General features: G+C 63.0%; 3 protein-coding genes across 3 annotated transcripts; 1 reads left to right on the plus strand and 2 right to left on the minus strand.

The window, feature by feature from the left end:
* Positions 1–3,328: 3,328 nt before the first annotated feature.
* On the plus strand, positions 3,329–7,794 carry JSRP1 (junctional sarcoplasmic reticulum protein 1). The gene is made up of 8 exons (XM_003277005.4): positions 3,329–3,387; positions 3,468–3,579; positions 4,617–4,755; positions 5,476–5,516; positions 5,659–5,779; positions 6,173–6,346; positions 6,954–7,045; positions 7,161–7,794. The coding sequence occupies exons 1-8, from the start codon at positions 3,329–3,331 to the stop codon at positions 7,626–7,628; spliced, it is 1,206 nt and encodes a 401-aa protein (XP_003277053.2). The 3' UTR covers positions 7,629–7,794.
* Positions 7,795–7,883: 89 nt separating this feature from the next.
* AMH (anti-Mullerian hormone) lies at positions 7,884–10,733 on the minus strand. The gene is made up of 5 exons (XM_030808935.1): positions 10,215–10,733; positions 9,479–9,621; positions 9,198–9,306; positions 8,951–9,110; positions 7,884–8,860 (listed from the first exon to the last, which is right to left on the minus strand). The coding sequence occupies exons 1-5, from the start codon at positions 10,624–10,626 to the stop codon at positions 7,999–8,001; spliced, it is 1,686 nt and encodes a 561-aa protein (XP_030664795.1). The 5' UTR covers positions 10,627–10,733; the 3' UTR covers positions 7,884–7,998.
* Positions 10,734–11,297: 564 nt separating this feature from the next.
* On the minus strand, positions 11,298–12,518 carry LOC115834173 (splicing factor 3A subunit 2-like; the record flags this gene model as incomplete). Its single annotated transcript, XM_030808936.1, is given in 5 exon segments — positions 11,298–11,839; positions 11,842–11,868; positions 11,871–11,894; positions 11,897–12,185; positions 12,290–12,518. Coding segments are annotated over 5 exon segments (1,000 nt in total), but the record flags the coding sequence as incomplete, so codon positions are not given.
* Positions 12,519–13,297: the final 779 nt, after the last annotated feature.

Consider the following 13,297-nt stretch of genomic DNA (forward strand, 5'->3'; position numbering starts at 1 on the left):
AAGAGTGAAACTCCATCTCAAAAAAAAAAAAAAAAAATAGCCGGGCATGGTGGAACATGCCTGTAATCCCAGCTCCTCAGGAGACTGAGGCAGGAGAATCACTTGAGCCTGAGAGGCAGAGGTTGCAGCGAGCAGAGATGGCGCCACTGCACTGTAGCCTGGGTGACAGAGTGAGACTCTGTCTCATAAATAGAAAATAAAAAAATTAGCTGCGTGTGGTGTCAGGCACCTGTGGTCCCAGCTACTCAGGAGGCTGAGGTGGGATGACCACCTGAGCTCAAGAGGCCGAGGCTGTAGTGAGCCCTGATTGCGCCACTACATGCCAGCCTGGGTGACGGAGATGAGACTCTGTCTCAAAAAACAAACAAACAAATGAAATCATATATTTTGCAGCAACATGGATGGAGCTGGAGATCATTATCCTAAGTGAAATGACTCAGCAACCACCACCCCTGTCTTATTCCAGAACATTCTCGTCACCCTAAAATGAAGCTCCATCCCCATCAGCCATCACTCCCCATCCCCTTCCCAACCCCGGCACCCACACATCCCCTTCTTGTCTCTGTGGATTGGCCTGTCCTGGACATTTCTTTTTTTTTTTTTTTTTTTTTTTGAGACGGAGTCTCACTCTGTTGCCCAGGCCGGAGTACAATGGCGCCATCTCGGCTCACTGCAAGCTCTGCCTCCCGGGTTCACGCCATTCTCCTGCCTCAGCCTCCCAAGTAGCTGGGACTACAGGCACCCGCCACCACGCCCGGTGCCTGGCTAATTTTTTGTATTTTTTAGTAGAGACAGGGTTTCACCGTGTTAGCCAGGATGGTCTCGATCTCCTGACCTCATGATCCACCCACCTCGGCCTCCCAAAGTGCTGGGATTACAGGCATAAGTCACTGCATCCGGCCCTGTCCTGGACATTTCATAGAAATGGGATCACATACAGTGTGGCCTTCTGTGTCTGACACCTCTCACTAAGAGTGACATCCTTAAAGTGCATTCACACCATGGCCGTGGTCAGAGCCTCGTTCCTGTTCACGGCTGTGTCGTACTTCCCTGTGTGGAAGGGCCATGCTGTGTTGATCCGTGTGTCTGAGGATGGAACGCTAGAGCTGCCTACACCATGTGCCTGCAGAGAATCGTGGTGCCTTGAACTTGGGTGTGCAAATAGCTGAGTCCCAGCTTCGGATTCCTTTTCGTAGATACCTAGGAGTAGTGTTTCTGCATCTTATGGTCATTCTATTTTAGCTTTTTGAGGAACTGCCAAGCTGTAATATACTTTTAGGAGGTGCCAGGCACTGTGGCTCATGCCTGTGATCCCAACAGTTCAGGAGGCAGAAGCGGGTGGATCGCCTGAGGTCAGGAGTTTGAGACCAGCCTGAATAACACGGTGAAACCCCATTTCTACTAAAAATATGAAAATCAGCCAGGCGCAGTGGCGCATGCCTGTAATCCTAGGTCCTCAGGAGGCTGAGGCAGGAGAATTGCTTGAACCCAAGAGGCGAAGTTTGCAGTGAGCCAAGATCGCACCACTGCTCTCCAGCCTGGGTGACAGAGAGAGACTCCATCTCAAAAAAAAAAAAAAAAAAAAAAAAAAAAAACTTTTAGGAGGAAAAAATAAATCTAGGTTACAAACAAGATGTTCAGCCCTTCGCTAATTATGCCAGCTTTATAAAAATAAGTATGGAACTAATAATAAAATCACAAGTTACAAACAGCAGAAAGAACATGTGAAACTATTAAACAGTGTCTGTTTGGGGGCAGGAAGATGACAGATGCTTTACAGTTTTTGCTTTCAGCTTCTCTTTGTTTCCTGTTTGTGTCTGCCTTGCGTCATACAGAAAAAAATGAGAGCCATTTCTTTTTTTTTTTTTTTTTTGAGACAGAGTCTCGCTCTGTCGCCCAGGCTGGAGTGCAGTGGCGCAATCTCAGCTCACTGCAAGCTCCGCCTCCCGGATTCGCACCATTCTCCTGCCTCAGCCTCCTGAGTAGCTGGGACTACAGGCGCCTGCCAGGACACCCAGCTAATTTTTTGTACTTTTAGTAAAGACGGGCTTTCACCGTGTTAGCCAGGATGATCTCGATCTCCTGACCTCATGATCCGCCCACCTCGGCCTCCCAAAGTGCTGGGATTACAGGCGTGAGCCACCGTGCCCAGCTGACAGCCATTTCTAAAGCAGAGGGAATTGGGGACCAGGGAGCCCCAGCCCTTGCTTTGCTGCAGGCGGGCTGGCATTCTGGGTCTCTTGATAGTTCCTGGGGAGGCCCTATTCACTCAGAATTATTATTATTATTTGAGACGGAGTCTCACTCTGTCTCCCAGGCTGGAGTGCAATGATGTGATCTTGGCTCACTGCAACCTCCACCTCCCGGTGTCAAGCAATTCTCCTCCCTCAGCCTCCCCAGTAGCTGGGATTACAGGCATCCACTACCACGCCTCGCTAATTTTTGTATTTTTAGTAGAGACGGGATTTCACCATGTTGGAGACCAGCCAGGCTGATCTCAAACTCCCGACCTCAGGCGATCCGCCCGCCTCGGCCTCCCAAAGTGCTGGGATTATAGGCGCGAGCCACCGTGCCCGGCCATTCACTCAGGATTTTTAACACACAGGCCTCACCACCAAAATCCACTTCCCCTCTTCCCTCAGGACTCCCAAAGTCACCATGCTTTGCAGGTAGGGCTCGAACATCTGCGTGCAGGCCTTAGAATGCACCTTTGAGGGCTGAGAGAGCCCGGGTCCTCTCCCCAGAGCAGAGGCGTCAGGTTTCTCTGCATGATGGTGTGGGAGCAGGCAGTTCCCGGTGTATGAGCCTGCCAGAGCCGCAGGAACACATGACCCCAAATAGGGTGGCCTTAAACAGCAGGAATGAATGCATTGCAGGGGCTCCCGCCTGGGATCCCAGCACTTTGGGTGGCCAAGGCGAGCGGATCACACGGATCACTTGTGGTCAGGAGTTCGAGAGCAGCCTGGCCAACATGGGGAAACCCCGTCTCTACTAAAAAAAAAAATACAAAAATTAGTCCAGGTGCAGTGGCTCACGCCTGTAATCCCAGCACTTTGGGAGGCCGAGGCAGGCGGTTCACGAGGTCAGGAGATCGAGACCATCCTGGCTAACACGGTGAAACCCCATCTCTACTAAAAAAAAAACAAAAAATTTGCTGGGTGTGGTGGTGGGTGCCTGTAGTCCCAGCTACTCGGGAGGCTGAGGCAGGAGAATGGCGTGAACCCGGGAGGCGGAGCTTGCAGTGAGCCGAGATTGCGCCACTGCACTCCAGCCTGGGCAACAGAGCAAGACTCCGTCTCTAAAAAAAAAAAAAAATTTACCGGGTGTGATGGTGCGCGCCCGTAGTCCCAGCTGCAGGCGCTACGTCTCCCTGGGTGGCAGTGGCGAGTGCTGAGTAGGCACAATGCCCTGCCCCGCTGCAATGGCAGGGAAGGGTGGGGGACTCTCTGGCTGTGACCTCACTCCAGCGGGCATGCTGATTGGCCCACCCGCGGTCTCCGGCCACCTGTTGCCGTCCATCATCGGGCCACCCTCCCCATCCTCCATCCTGTCCACAAGGCTCAGCAAAGCGGCTGGCGGGTAAGCGAGGCTCGGGGGTAAGGGAGTGAGGCTGGGGGAGTCCCGGGCAGAGGTGTGGGCTCCTGGGGTATGAAGGGGTGTTGTGGAGGACTGTAAGGGTCCCCAATTCCTGGAGCTGCCCCCACACACACCCAGGGGCCACACACCAGCCTCCCATGCTTCTCGGGCCCTTCCCCCACTGCCACGCGATAGCCTTCTTCCAGGTCTTGGAGCCCCAGGGCTGGGTGGTTTTTCAGCCTAGATACAGGGACACCCTAATCCCAGCAGCCAGAGGCCATGGGGACCCTGAAGAGTACAGCTTTGGGTCTGACTTGAAGCTCCTTGCGACCTCAGCCAATGGCGCTGTCTCTAGCCTCAGTTTCCTCATCTGTCATATGGGAACAGAGTTAATGGGACAAGGCAGGGTACTCTGTGTCAGGATCAGAAGACCCCCCCCCCCCGCAACCGGGACCCTCCTCCCCTGCCACGGCCTGTCACAACCAGAGCCAGGATGGTTCTACTGCTGGGGCCCCAGCCTGTAGACTCACAGGGTCATGCAGTGGGATGTGGGTGCCCAGAATGGCAGGTCAGGGTGGCCCAGAGGGAGACCCCATGACAGCAGAGGCCTGGGAGGGGCTGGGGCACCTGTTAGCCTGTCCCGCTGGCCTCAGGCACCAGATAAAAATAGTCCCTGGTCTCAGAGAACATGAGCTGACTCTGGGGCCAAGAGTTTCGGTTTGGGGTGCGTCTGGGACTCATTGCTGTGTTGTCCTGCAGAGGCTCCCGCCCTCTCTGGGCCAGAGCAGCCTTGGCTACTGTGCTGATGGATAGTGAACCCCAGCGAGCCTGGGCTATAGGGAGGGGCCCCAGGGCAGGCATGCGGGGCCAGGGGGATGCCTGGAGCGGGCGCCGGGCCATGCCGGGCATGAGTGTGAATTTGTCGAGTGAGGGGTGGGAGGACGGGGCCTGTTAGTTGATGTCCGCAGAACCTCCAGGTCAGGCCCAGGCCCATGGCAGGGACTCAGTAAATGCAAGACCTTGTTCCCCACCCCTCCCAGCCTGGCCCGGGACCTGCTGCTGCTCCAGCCATCTCCATGACAACCAGAGCCTGGGAGGAGCTGGATGGCGGCCTGGGCAGCTGCCAGGCCCTGGAGGACCACTCTGCGCTGGCCGAGACCCAGGAGGACAGGGCTCCAGGTACCCTTTTGGCGCTGGCGGGAGGAAGCCCTTCCCCGATGGTCCCCTTGAGCGAGGAGGCCCATCTTCAGAGACTAGAGCTTCTTAGCCTCCCACACTGGACTGGCTTAAAGTGTGCTCCCCATGTTCAACCCCTGGCCCTCATTTCTGCCTCAGGGGTCTGTAAGGAGCCCCCAAGGAAGACAGGCACTGGGCCGCACAGATCTAGGTTCGAATCCCACGTTGCCACTGAAATGCTGTGTGTCTTTGGGCAAAGCTGTCTCCAAGCCTGTCTGCTTTCTTTATATTTTTATATATTTTTGTTATTATTTTTTGAGACAGAGCCTCATTCTGTCTTCCATGCTGGAGTACAGTGACATGATCATAAGCCACTGCAGCCTCGACCTCCCAGGCTCAAGTGATCCTCCTGCCTCAGCCTCCCAAGTAGCTGGGGCCACAGGTGCAGGTCACCATGCCTCGCTAATTTTTTTTTTTTTTTTTAGAGATGGGGTCTCACTATGTTGCCCAGGCTGGTCTCAAACTCCTGGGCTCAGGCGATCCTCCCACCTCAGTCTCCCCAAAATCCTGGGATTCCAGGTGTGAACCCCTGTGCTGGCCTCCACCTACTTTCTTATCTATAAGATGGGGTTAGTCACCCACATGTCACCCAGCAGGGCCAGGGGAGAGGGTGGGATTGGCCTGGGGGTCCCCACAACCTTGACTCTCCCTCTGTTCCCACAGCGACGACACCCAGGCTGGCCGACTCCGGCAGCCCGCCCCATGTGAGTAGCTGGGACCCTCAGCCTTTAACCCAGGACGCCTGGGGAGTTGGGGACAAGCCGGCCAAGGGAGGCAGGTGTCTAAAGCCACGGGAAGGGTTTGGCACTGGAAGGAAACATGTGGAATGTCTCATGATAACCACAGGACTCTCAGGAGCCGGTGGCTGAAGGCCGCAGTGTGGACACCAGGCCCAAGAAGATGGAAAAAGAGCCTGCCGTCAGGGGGACCCCAGGAACGGGGAAGGAGAGGCTGAAAGCCGGCGCGAGTGGGTTTGCAGGAGGCGTGGGTGAGGTGTGGGGTGGGAACGGACTGGTGTTAGGCTTACGTCCCGGAGCTGGGTCCTTGGATCTTGGAGGGTGGTGTCCTGATTGAGTGGCGCCGAAGTGTGGCAGGCAGCGAGTCAACGGGCCGGGAGCCTCTACTAATGCGTAATAATACCAGCTAAGCCACTCAGCTCCGGGAAGTTACCTTCCAGAAACTCCAGGCATCCCCGTGCAGCTGCGGGGCACCCGGGGCTCCGTTCACCTGCGCCCGGGGTCGCACAGGCAGGCATGGAGAGCCGGGTTCAGGGCACAGGCCTCTCTCTCGTCCCCTGCGCCCGGGGAAAGGGGCGGCGCAGAGCCAGTGGCCACAGCGCAGCGCGCACTTGCCCCCGCAGGTCCTCGGAGCGCCCCCGCGCGCAAGAAGGCGCAGACCGCGCCGCCCCCGCAGCCGCCGCCGCCGCCCCCGGCCCTGAGCGAGGAGCTGCCCTGGGGAGACCTGTCGCTCAACAAATGCCTGGTGCTCGCCTCGCTGGTGGCGCTGCTGGGCTCGGCTTTCCGGCTGTGCCGCGGTGAGCGCAGGCTCCCCAGAGGTGGGGTCCACCTGTGCGCCTATTCCTCCGAGGAAAGGCCCTGCGCCGCAAGGGTGGGGTCTGGGAGCCTCCTCTCCAGGGCTGGGTCTTGCACGCCTCCAAAGTTGGTTTGTGCATCTCCCCTTAAGTGACGGGTCTTGCGCGCCCCTCTCACCCCGTGTGGACCTTTTGCGGGGCCCATTCCCCTCGCCGCGAGTAGGTTCTGGCTTCCGGATGGACCTTGTGCAACCCCTCCTCCCGCGTAGCGTTCTGCCGCCTTCCTCCTGCGCCCTCTCTGTGGGGACCGCTCAGCTCGTGAGCGCCCCCCCGGGGGCACTCCTGCGACCCCTCCCTTGCTAGGGGCCTCCTACAGCCCGTGGTCGGGGGGAAGAATGACCGATTGAAAGAGCGAGGTTCGGAGGAGGGGCGCCGCAGCAGCGGAGTCCTGGAGTCCCTTCCCACGGTTCGGGGGCATCCTTAGCCTCAGCCGTACCGGGGGAGCCCCACTTCAACTGTCCAGGGAGGGGGCTCTAGGGGTGAGGGAGGGATGGACAGTGTGGTCTGTGCCTCGACCCAGCTGACTCGGATCCCAACCCTGTCGCTGCAGACGCCGTGGCTGGGGAGGCAGCACTCCAAGCACGTGCGCCCGAGCCCTGGGTCCCTCCAAGCTCAGCCCCGAGGGAGCCATCGTCACCCCTGGTAAGCGCTTCCTTCCACTGACCGCGGGCAGTGGGACCTTCATCCCCAGGGAAAGAAGGAGCCCGGGCCGGGGGGAAGGTGGGCACTTACCCCGGGACCCCACTCTGTCTTGCAGCCTAAGTTCGAGGCCCAGGCGCCTCCATCAGCGCCGCCTGCGCCCCGGGCCGAGGCAGAGGTCAGACCCAAGATTCCCGGGAGTCGGGAGGCTGCAGAGAAGGACGAAGAGGAGCCCGGCGAGGCCACCAGGGAGGCCGTGCGGGAGGACCGTGTGCCCCTCGCAGACCGGGGACCCAAGGAGAGGCCTCGGAGAGAGGGGAAGCCGCGGAAGGAGAAGCCGCGGAAGGAGGAGAGGCAGAAGAAAGAGAGGCGCCGGAAGGAGGAGAAGCCACGGGCCGCCAGGGAGCCCCGGGAAGCCCTACCCCGGCGCTGGGAGTCACGCGAAGGGGGCCACCGGCCGTGGGCACGGGACTCCAGGGACGCCGAGCCCAGGAAGAGGCAGGCCTGGGTCTCCCCGAGGCGTCCCGACGAGGAGCAGCCGCCTGGGAGTCGCCAGAAGCTCCGCGCAGGCAAGGGGCGGGACTGAGCCGGCCCCACGCCCGAGTCCAGGGACCCCTTCTGGACGCCCCGCGACTCTGGCGAAATAAAGCGAGTGCTGCGGCCGCAGAGTCCTCTGCTCCTTTACGCCTGGACCCGACACCGAGTCCGGGGCCTGAAAGACGGTGGTGGGGCGCTTCAGGCAGGGGAGAGCCAGCGAGCCCTACAGGGCGGACCCGGGCTGTGCGCGAGGAGAGACGGCAAGGGAGGTCCCACAGGCCCCCTAACACGCACGGACACCCCAGCCGGTTGCTTGCTGGTCTTTATTGGGGCGATGCTTGGGGTCCGAATAAATATGGAAGGGGCGCGAGCTGGGGCGCGTCCGGACCTTCGGGGCAGAAGTCCGCGCGGCGCAGGGGTCACCGGCAGCCACACTCGGTGGCCACCATATTGGGCACGTGGTGCGCGCTGATGCGCTCCTCCGACAGGCTGATGAGCAGCTTGCCCGCGTAGGCGGTGGGCACGCAGCAGGGTGGGCGCGCCAGGGCGGCCCCACGGGCCTGCATCTTCAGCAGCAGCACCACGTGGTTGCCGTAGCGCGGGTTGCGGTCGGACTGAGGCCAGCTGCACACGCCCTGGCAATTGTTGGCCTGGTAGGTCTCGGGGATGAGTACGGAGCGCTCGGCGCGGAGGTCTACGCTGAGCTCGCGCAACGCGCACGGCCCGTCGGCGGCGGTAGCCCCCGCGCTGCGCTGTGCCCGACCCGGCCCGCGCGGATCCCGCCCGCGCCACTCCACGCGCAGGCCCTGCAGCGCCTTCAGGAGCAGCAGCGCTCGCAGGGGATCGCCAGGGCCGCTGGGGCCGCCTGGGCAGAGCGCGAGCAGGCGCGCCAGCAGCGGGGCTGCGGCCGGCGGCAGACCCGGGAGGCTGCGCAGCTCGGCAGCCGCCGCTTGCAGCTCGGCAGCCACGCGGCGCGCCAGGGCCGTGGCCCACGGCGCCGACGTGGGGTCGTGCAGGGGCGCAGGGTCCCCAGTGGTGGCCGCAGTGGGCCTCAGCAGCAGCAGCAGCAGCGGCTCCTCGCCGTCGAGCAGGCGCTCCAGCGCCGCTGGGTCCGACAGGTTGACCAGGCCCTGCGGGAAGCCGGCCAGCGCGTCCGGGTCCAGGGCCAGGCGCGGCGCGGAGGCCCGGGCCGGGGGGCCCCGCAGCGCCCGCACCAGGCGCGTGAGCGTCTCCAGGAAGGGGTCTGCGCTGGGTGGCGACTCCTCGAGCTCCGCGGATGGCCTGGAACCCGCAGTTGGGGGAGTTGAGAGCGGCCGCGAGGCCACGCCACCCCCGCCTGCTCCTGCCCCGTGCCCTGGTGCCTGCGCGCACCTGGGCGACGGGAAGGGCACGGTGTCCAGTTGGCCGTGCGCGGGCAGCGGCGCGGGCTCGGACCGCGGCAGCAGGAGCAGGGCCGGGGTCATCCGTGTGAAGCAGCGGTGGTCGTCGCCGAACAGCAGTGCCTGCAGCCGGGCCGTACTCAGCGGGGAGCCTGCGGTGGGTGGGCACGGGGCTGGCTCAGGGGCTGGGGGCCGAGGGCAGTCGACCCCACGCCCCGTCCCTCTCCACGCGGACCTACCCTCTCCGCGGGGTTGCAGGGTCAAGGCCAGCCCGGAGCCGCGCCAGGCCCCCGAAGGGCGGTCCACCGCCAACGCCAGGTAGCGGGTGTCCCGGGACGGGCAGAGGCTCTGCGGAGACCAGGGCTCAGCCCGGCTGGATGGAGGCTTAACCAGCCCCGCTCTACCGGTCCCCTTTCTCCCATCGGCACTGGTTCTACGCTGCTCTCAGTACCGCAGACTCTGCAGCAAATCCATGCCCCCCGCCGCGGCCCGGGCACTGCCCCATGCAACTCCCTGGTACCTGGGCACCCGGCAGCCCAGCCCTCGTCACAGTGACCTCAGGCCCAGGCCCAGGGTACAGCACCAGCAGCGCCAGTTCTGGGGGGCCAGCTCCTCCAGGCGGGGGCTCCTGGAACCTCAGCGAGGGTGTCGGCTCCCAGGTCACTGCAGCCAGGACAGCAGGGGACGCCTGAGCCATTGAAGGCCACACCCCCCCGGGGGTCTTTGAGATCCGTCCCTGCCGCCCTCGCCACTGTTCAGGGGACCTCGAGCGGAGGACAAGGGTGCCCCTCTTCGCTGCCTTCCTGCAGCCAGGGAGCGGTGACGGCGGGGGCAGGCAGGGGCTGTGTCTGAGGCTGTGGGTGGGGCTGCCGCCCTGGGGTCTCTGGGTTGGGGTGCCCAATGAAGCCCCTTCCCTGCAGGGAGTCTCTCAGGCCAGTGGCCCCGAGAACAGGCTGCGGCTGTGGGAAGGAGGGTTCTACTGGCCTCGAGCCCTGCGTCATCTTCAGGGGTGGTGAGAAGGCAGCAGCTCTCTTCCTGGCACTGCGGCAGGGGCGGGTCTAAGAGCTGGGCTTCGGGGACAAGACAGAGCGCGGTGCCCGCCTTCCAGGCCATGGACCCGCAACCCAGTCCTAGGAACAAGACCACAGCCTCCCTGCCCAGAGTGGGGGCTCTACCAGCCTCTGATCTTCCCTAGGAGGACCCAGCCCACCTGAAGGAAGCCGGTGGTGCCAAGCTTGGGGCTGGGCCCCACCTACCTTCCTCCAGGTGCAGGACCACCAGGCGCTGCCCCCCAGGGTCCCGCAGCCAGGCCCCCAGCCGCCGTAGAGAGGGTAAGGCAGCCTGCCTGTTGCCGGTGCTGCAGACCCCGAAGGTGGCCAGGTCTCGGGGGCCCCAGCGGGCCCGCTGCACGGCCCCCAGGAAGGCCTGCTCATAGGCGCTCAGAGCCCCCAACACCCGCAGGGGAGAGCCGCTGCCATTGCTGTCCCCGCCCAGCGCTACCAGGCACAGAGGCTCTTGTGGGCTGCCTGGTGGCCAGTCCAAGTCTTCTCGGAAGATGAGGCCACCGGTGCCCACAGCTGGCTCCTCTGCTCTGAGGGCCTCAGGCCCCAGCAGAGCCCCCAGGGTGGATAGCAGTAGGGCCAGGCCGGTGAGAGGCAGGTCCCACATCGTGGGTGCTGCCAGGGGCTGGGCTGCCTGCCTTAAGTGAGCCGAGTGGAAGGTGGGGTGTTTGTGCAGGACAGACCCCTATCTCCTCCGCTGCGACCTTGGGGGACAGTGCCCGGCACCCCCACTCCAGGCAGAATGGCCTTCTCAAAGAGCCCTTTCTGTCCCTGGCAGCCTATCTCCCTCCCCACAGTGATAGAGCCAGGCCCGATGTGTCAACATGCTGTCCTTGAGGGCCGTCCCCAGAAGACACAGGAGTGGGAACCAGGCTGGGAGTGATGGCCAAGCAGCCAGACTAGACAGTGCTGGGGGCGGGGGGCCCAGATGTCCTGGGTGCTGAGGTGTGGGCCTGGAGGAGGGTCCCAAGTCAGTGCGGGCGCCCCGTCCCTGCTCACCCTCCCCACCCCTGCTGGGCTATCTGGAGACCCCAAGGCTATCGTGGAGTCTGCTCTTCCCTCCCCAGGGCAGGACCCCAGACCCCCTCCTAGCTGGCTGGTGGGGTCCGTCCACTAGGCCATCTCCAAGGCACAGCTATCTCTCAGGCCTCCCACAGGTGTCTCCTGGCAGGCCCCAGGCCCTCCCCAGTCGGCCCAAACTCGGGGACGGTGCTGTGCCTGGCACTCCCACATACATTGACACAGGAGGGCGGCGCTGCGGACATCAGTGCACTCAGGGCTGGGGGAGGCTGTTTAATGAGCGGAGGGCAGTACAAAAGAGCAGCCTTCTCTCAGTGGGAAAAGGCAAGAGCACCTGGCGCTGGGCTTGTTGGGGGAGGGAGCAGCTTCTCAGTTGGTTGGGGGAGGGGGAGGTATGTTCCCTGGGCCTTCGGAGGGGAGTGGGGGCCTCAGCATTGGGGGCATGGGAGTTGGGGGGTGTACCCCAGGATTTGAGGGGTGAACTCCAGGAGGCTGAGGGTGGACCCCAGGAGCTGACGGATGGACCCCAGGAGGTTGGGGGTGGACCCCTGGGGCCTGAGGGTGCATCCCTGGGGCTGGTGGGTGCACACCTGGGGCCTGAGGGTGAACAGCGGGGGCTGCTGGGTGCACCCCCGGAGCCTGGGGGTGAACCCCCGCTGATGGGGGAGGATGGACCCCTGGGGCTGGTGGGTGAACCCCAGGGGCTGGTGGGTGGACTCCAGGGGCTGGTGGGTGAACCCCGGGAGCTGGAGGGTGGACTCCGGGAGCTGGGGGGTGGACCCCAGAGGTTGGTGGGTGGACCCGGGGGCTGGGGGATGGACGCCAGGAGCGGGGGGTGGACGCCAGGAGCTGGGGGTGGACCCCAGATGCAGGGGGATGCACCACTGGGGCCGGGGGGTGGACCCCTGGAGCTGGCGGGGGTAGCTGGGGTGGTCCCGGGGGCCCTGAGGGCGCAGGCCCTGTGGGGGGCATGGGTGGCAGAGGCAGGCCTCCTGGTGGGGGCGGTGGCAAAGACTCAGGCAGCGGTGGCCGAGGGGGCAGACCATTCATCAGCGGAGGCGGAGGCCGCTTCACCCCAGGGGGGCCGGCGGGGAGGCTGGGTGGAGCCGGGGGCTTCTCCATCTTAAAGTGGAACTGGAGGAAGAACTAGAGAGACGGAGAAAGGTTCAGCAGGCACGGGTGGGGCTAGTGCAGGGCTAGGGCTGCCAGGGCTGGGTGGGAAGGAGCCAAGCTCGGGGCGAGCCACTCACCTGCTTGGTCTCCCGGTTCCAGTGTGTCCAGAACTTGCCCTCTGCCTTGTCGATCTCTCTGCTCGGCACCTGGGAGGGCGGGGGACAGTGAGGGCTCCCGGTCCCTGTGACCTCAGGGCCGCCATCAGGCAGGGAGCCCGAGGCACTAGCCTCCCCAGCCCGGACTCTACCCTGGGAGCCCAGGAGAAGGCTAGTAAGACTTCTGTGGGGCCGGGCGCGGTGGCTCACGCTTGTAATCCCAGCACTTTGGGAGGCCGAGGCGGGTGGATCACGAGGTCAGGAGATCGAGACCACGGTGAAACCCCGTCTCTACTAAAAATACAAAAAATTAGCCGGGCGTGGTGGTGGGCGCCTGTAGTCCCAGCTACTCGGAGAGGCTGAGGCAGGAGAATGGCGTGAACCCGGGAGGCGGAGCTTGCAGTGAGCCGAGATTGCGCCACTGCACTCCAGCCTGGGTGCCCGGGTGACACAGCGAGACTCTGTCTCAAAAAAAAAAAGACTTCTGTGGGGCACAGGGTGTTCTGGAGTGAAACAGACCTGGCCTCAATGCTAGCACGCTGCTGGCCCCCTCCCTGGGTAGTCACCGTTTGTATTATTTGTTTCCTGATGGCTGCCCTGTCCAGGCATGGGCACAGGCTGTAGGAAGCCCTCCAGCAGCCTGGCCCGGGAAGTGAGGTCACTTGGCGAAGGCCTCACAGGCCTGGCGCTCAGCCCTGCCGGCCTCTCCTCATTGGCCCAGTGGAGCCCAAGCAAGCCTCCTCCTGCAGAGCCCAATGGGAGAGGTGCCCTGCCAGCCTGTGCAGACGCTTCTGGCTGTGTCTTGGGGCTCAGGGGACTCCTCAGCCTGATGGGAGGGGTGCCCTACCCAACCTGCACAGACCCTTCTGGCTCCGACTCGGGGGGTGGCCCAGGGGACCCTGCAGCCCAATAGGAGGGGCACCCTGCCCGGCCTGTGCAGATCCTTCTGGCTTGCACACCTCAGGGGGCCCAGGGAACCCCGTAGCCACG

The sequence above is a fragment of the Nomascus leucogenys genome, unplaced genomic scaffold, assembly GCF_006542625.1.
Source record: "Nomascus leucogenys isolate Asia unplaced genomic scaffold, Asia_NLE_v1 001831F_23089_qpd_obj, whole genome shotgun sequence".
Classification (NCBI taxonomy): domain Eukaryota; kingdom Metazoa; phylum Chordata; class Mammalia; order Primates; family Hylobatidae; genus Nomascus; species Nomascus leucogenys.

Excerpts from the sequence above, each read along its gene's own strand:
- JSRP1 (XM_003277005.4), top strand. The coding sequence starts at position 3,329 with ATGGTGCGCGCCCGTAGTCCCAGCTGCAGGCGCTACGTCTCCCTGGGT. Across the intron at positions 4,756-5,475 it reads CCAGGAGGACAGGGCTCCAG|CGACGACACCCAGGCTGGCC; the intron begins GTACCCTTTTGG and ends CTGTTCCCACAG. Across the intron at positions 7,046-7,160 it reads GGGAGCCATCGTCACCCCTG|CCTAAGTTCGAGGCCCAGGC; the intron begins GTAAGCGCTTCC and ends TCTGTCTTGCAG.
- AMH (XM_030808935.1), bottom strand. The coding sequence starts at position 10,626 with ATGTGGGACCTGCCTCTCACCGGCCTGGCCCTACTGCTATCCACCCTG. Across the intron at positions 9,622-10,214 it reads GGTCCTGCACCTGGAGGAAG|TGACCTGGGAGCCGACACCC; the intron begins GTAGGTGGGGCC and ends TCCTGGCTGCAG. Across the intron at positions 9,111-9,197 it reads CCTGCAACCCCGCGGAGAGG|GCTCCCCGCTGAGTACGGCC; the intron begins GTAGGTCCGCGT and ends CACCCACCGCAG.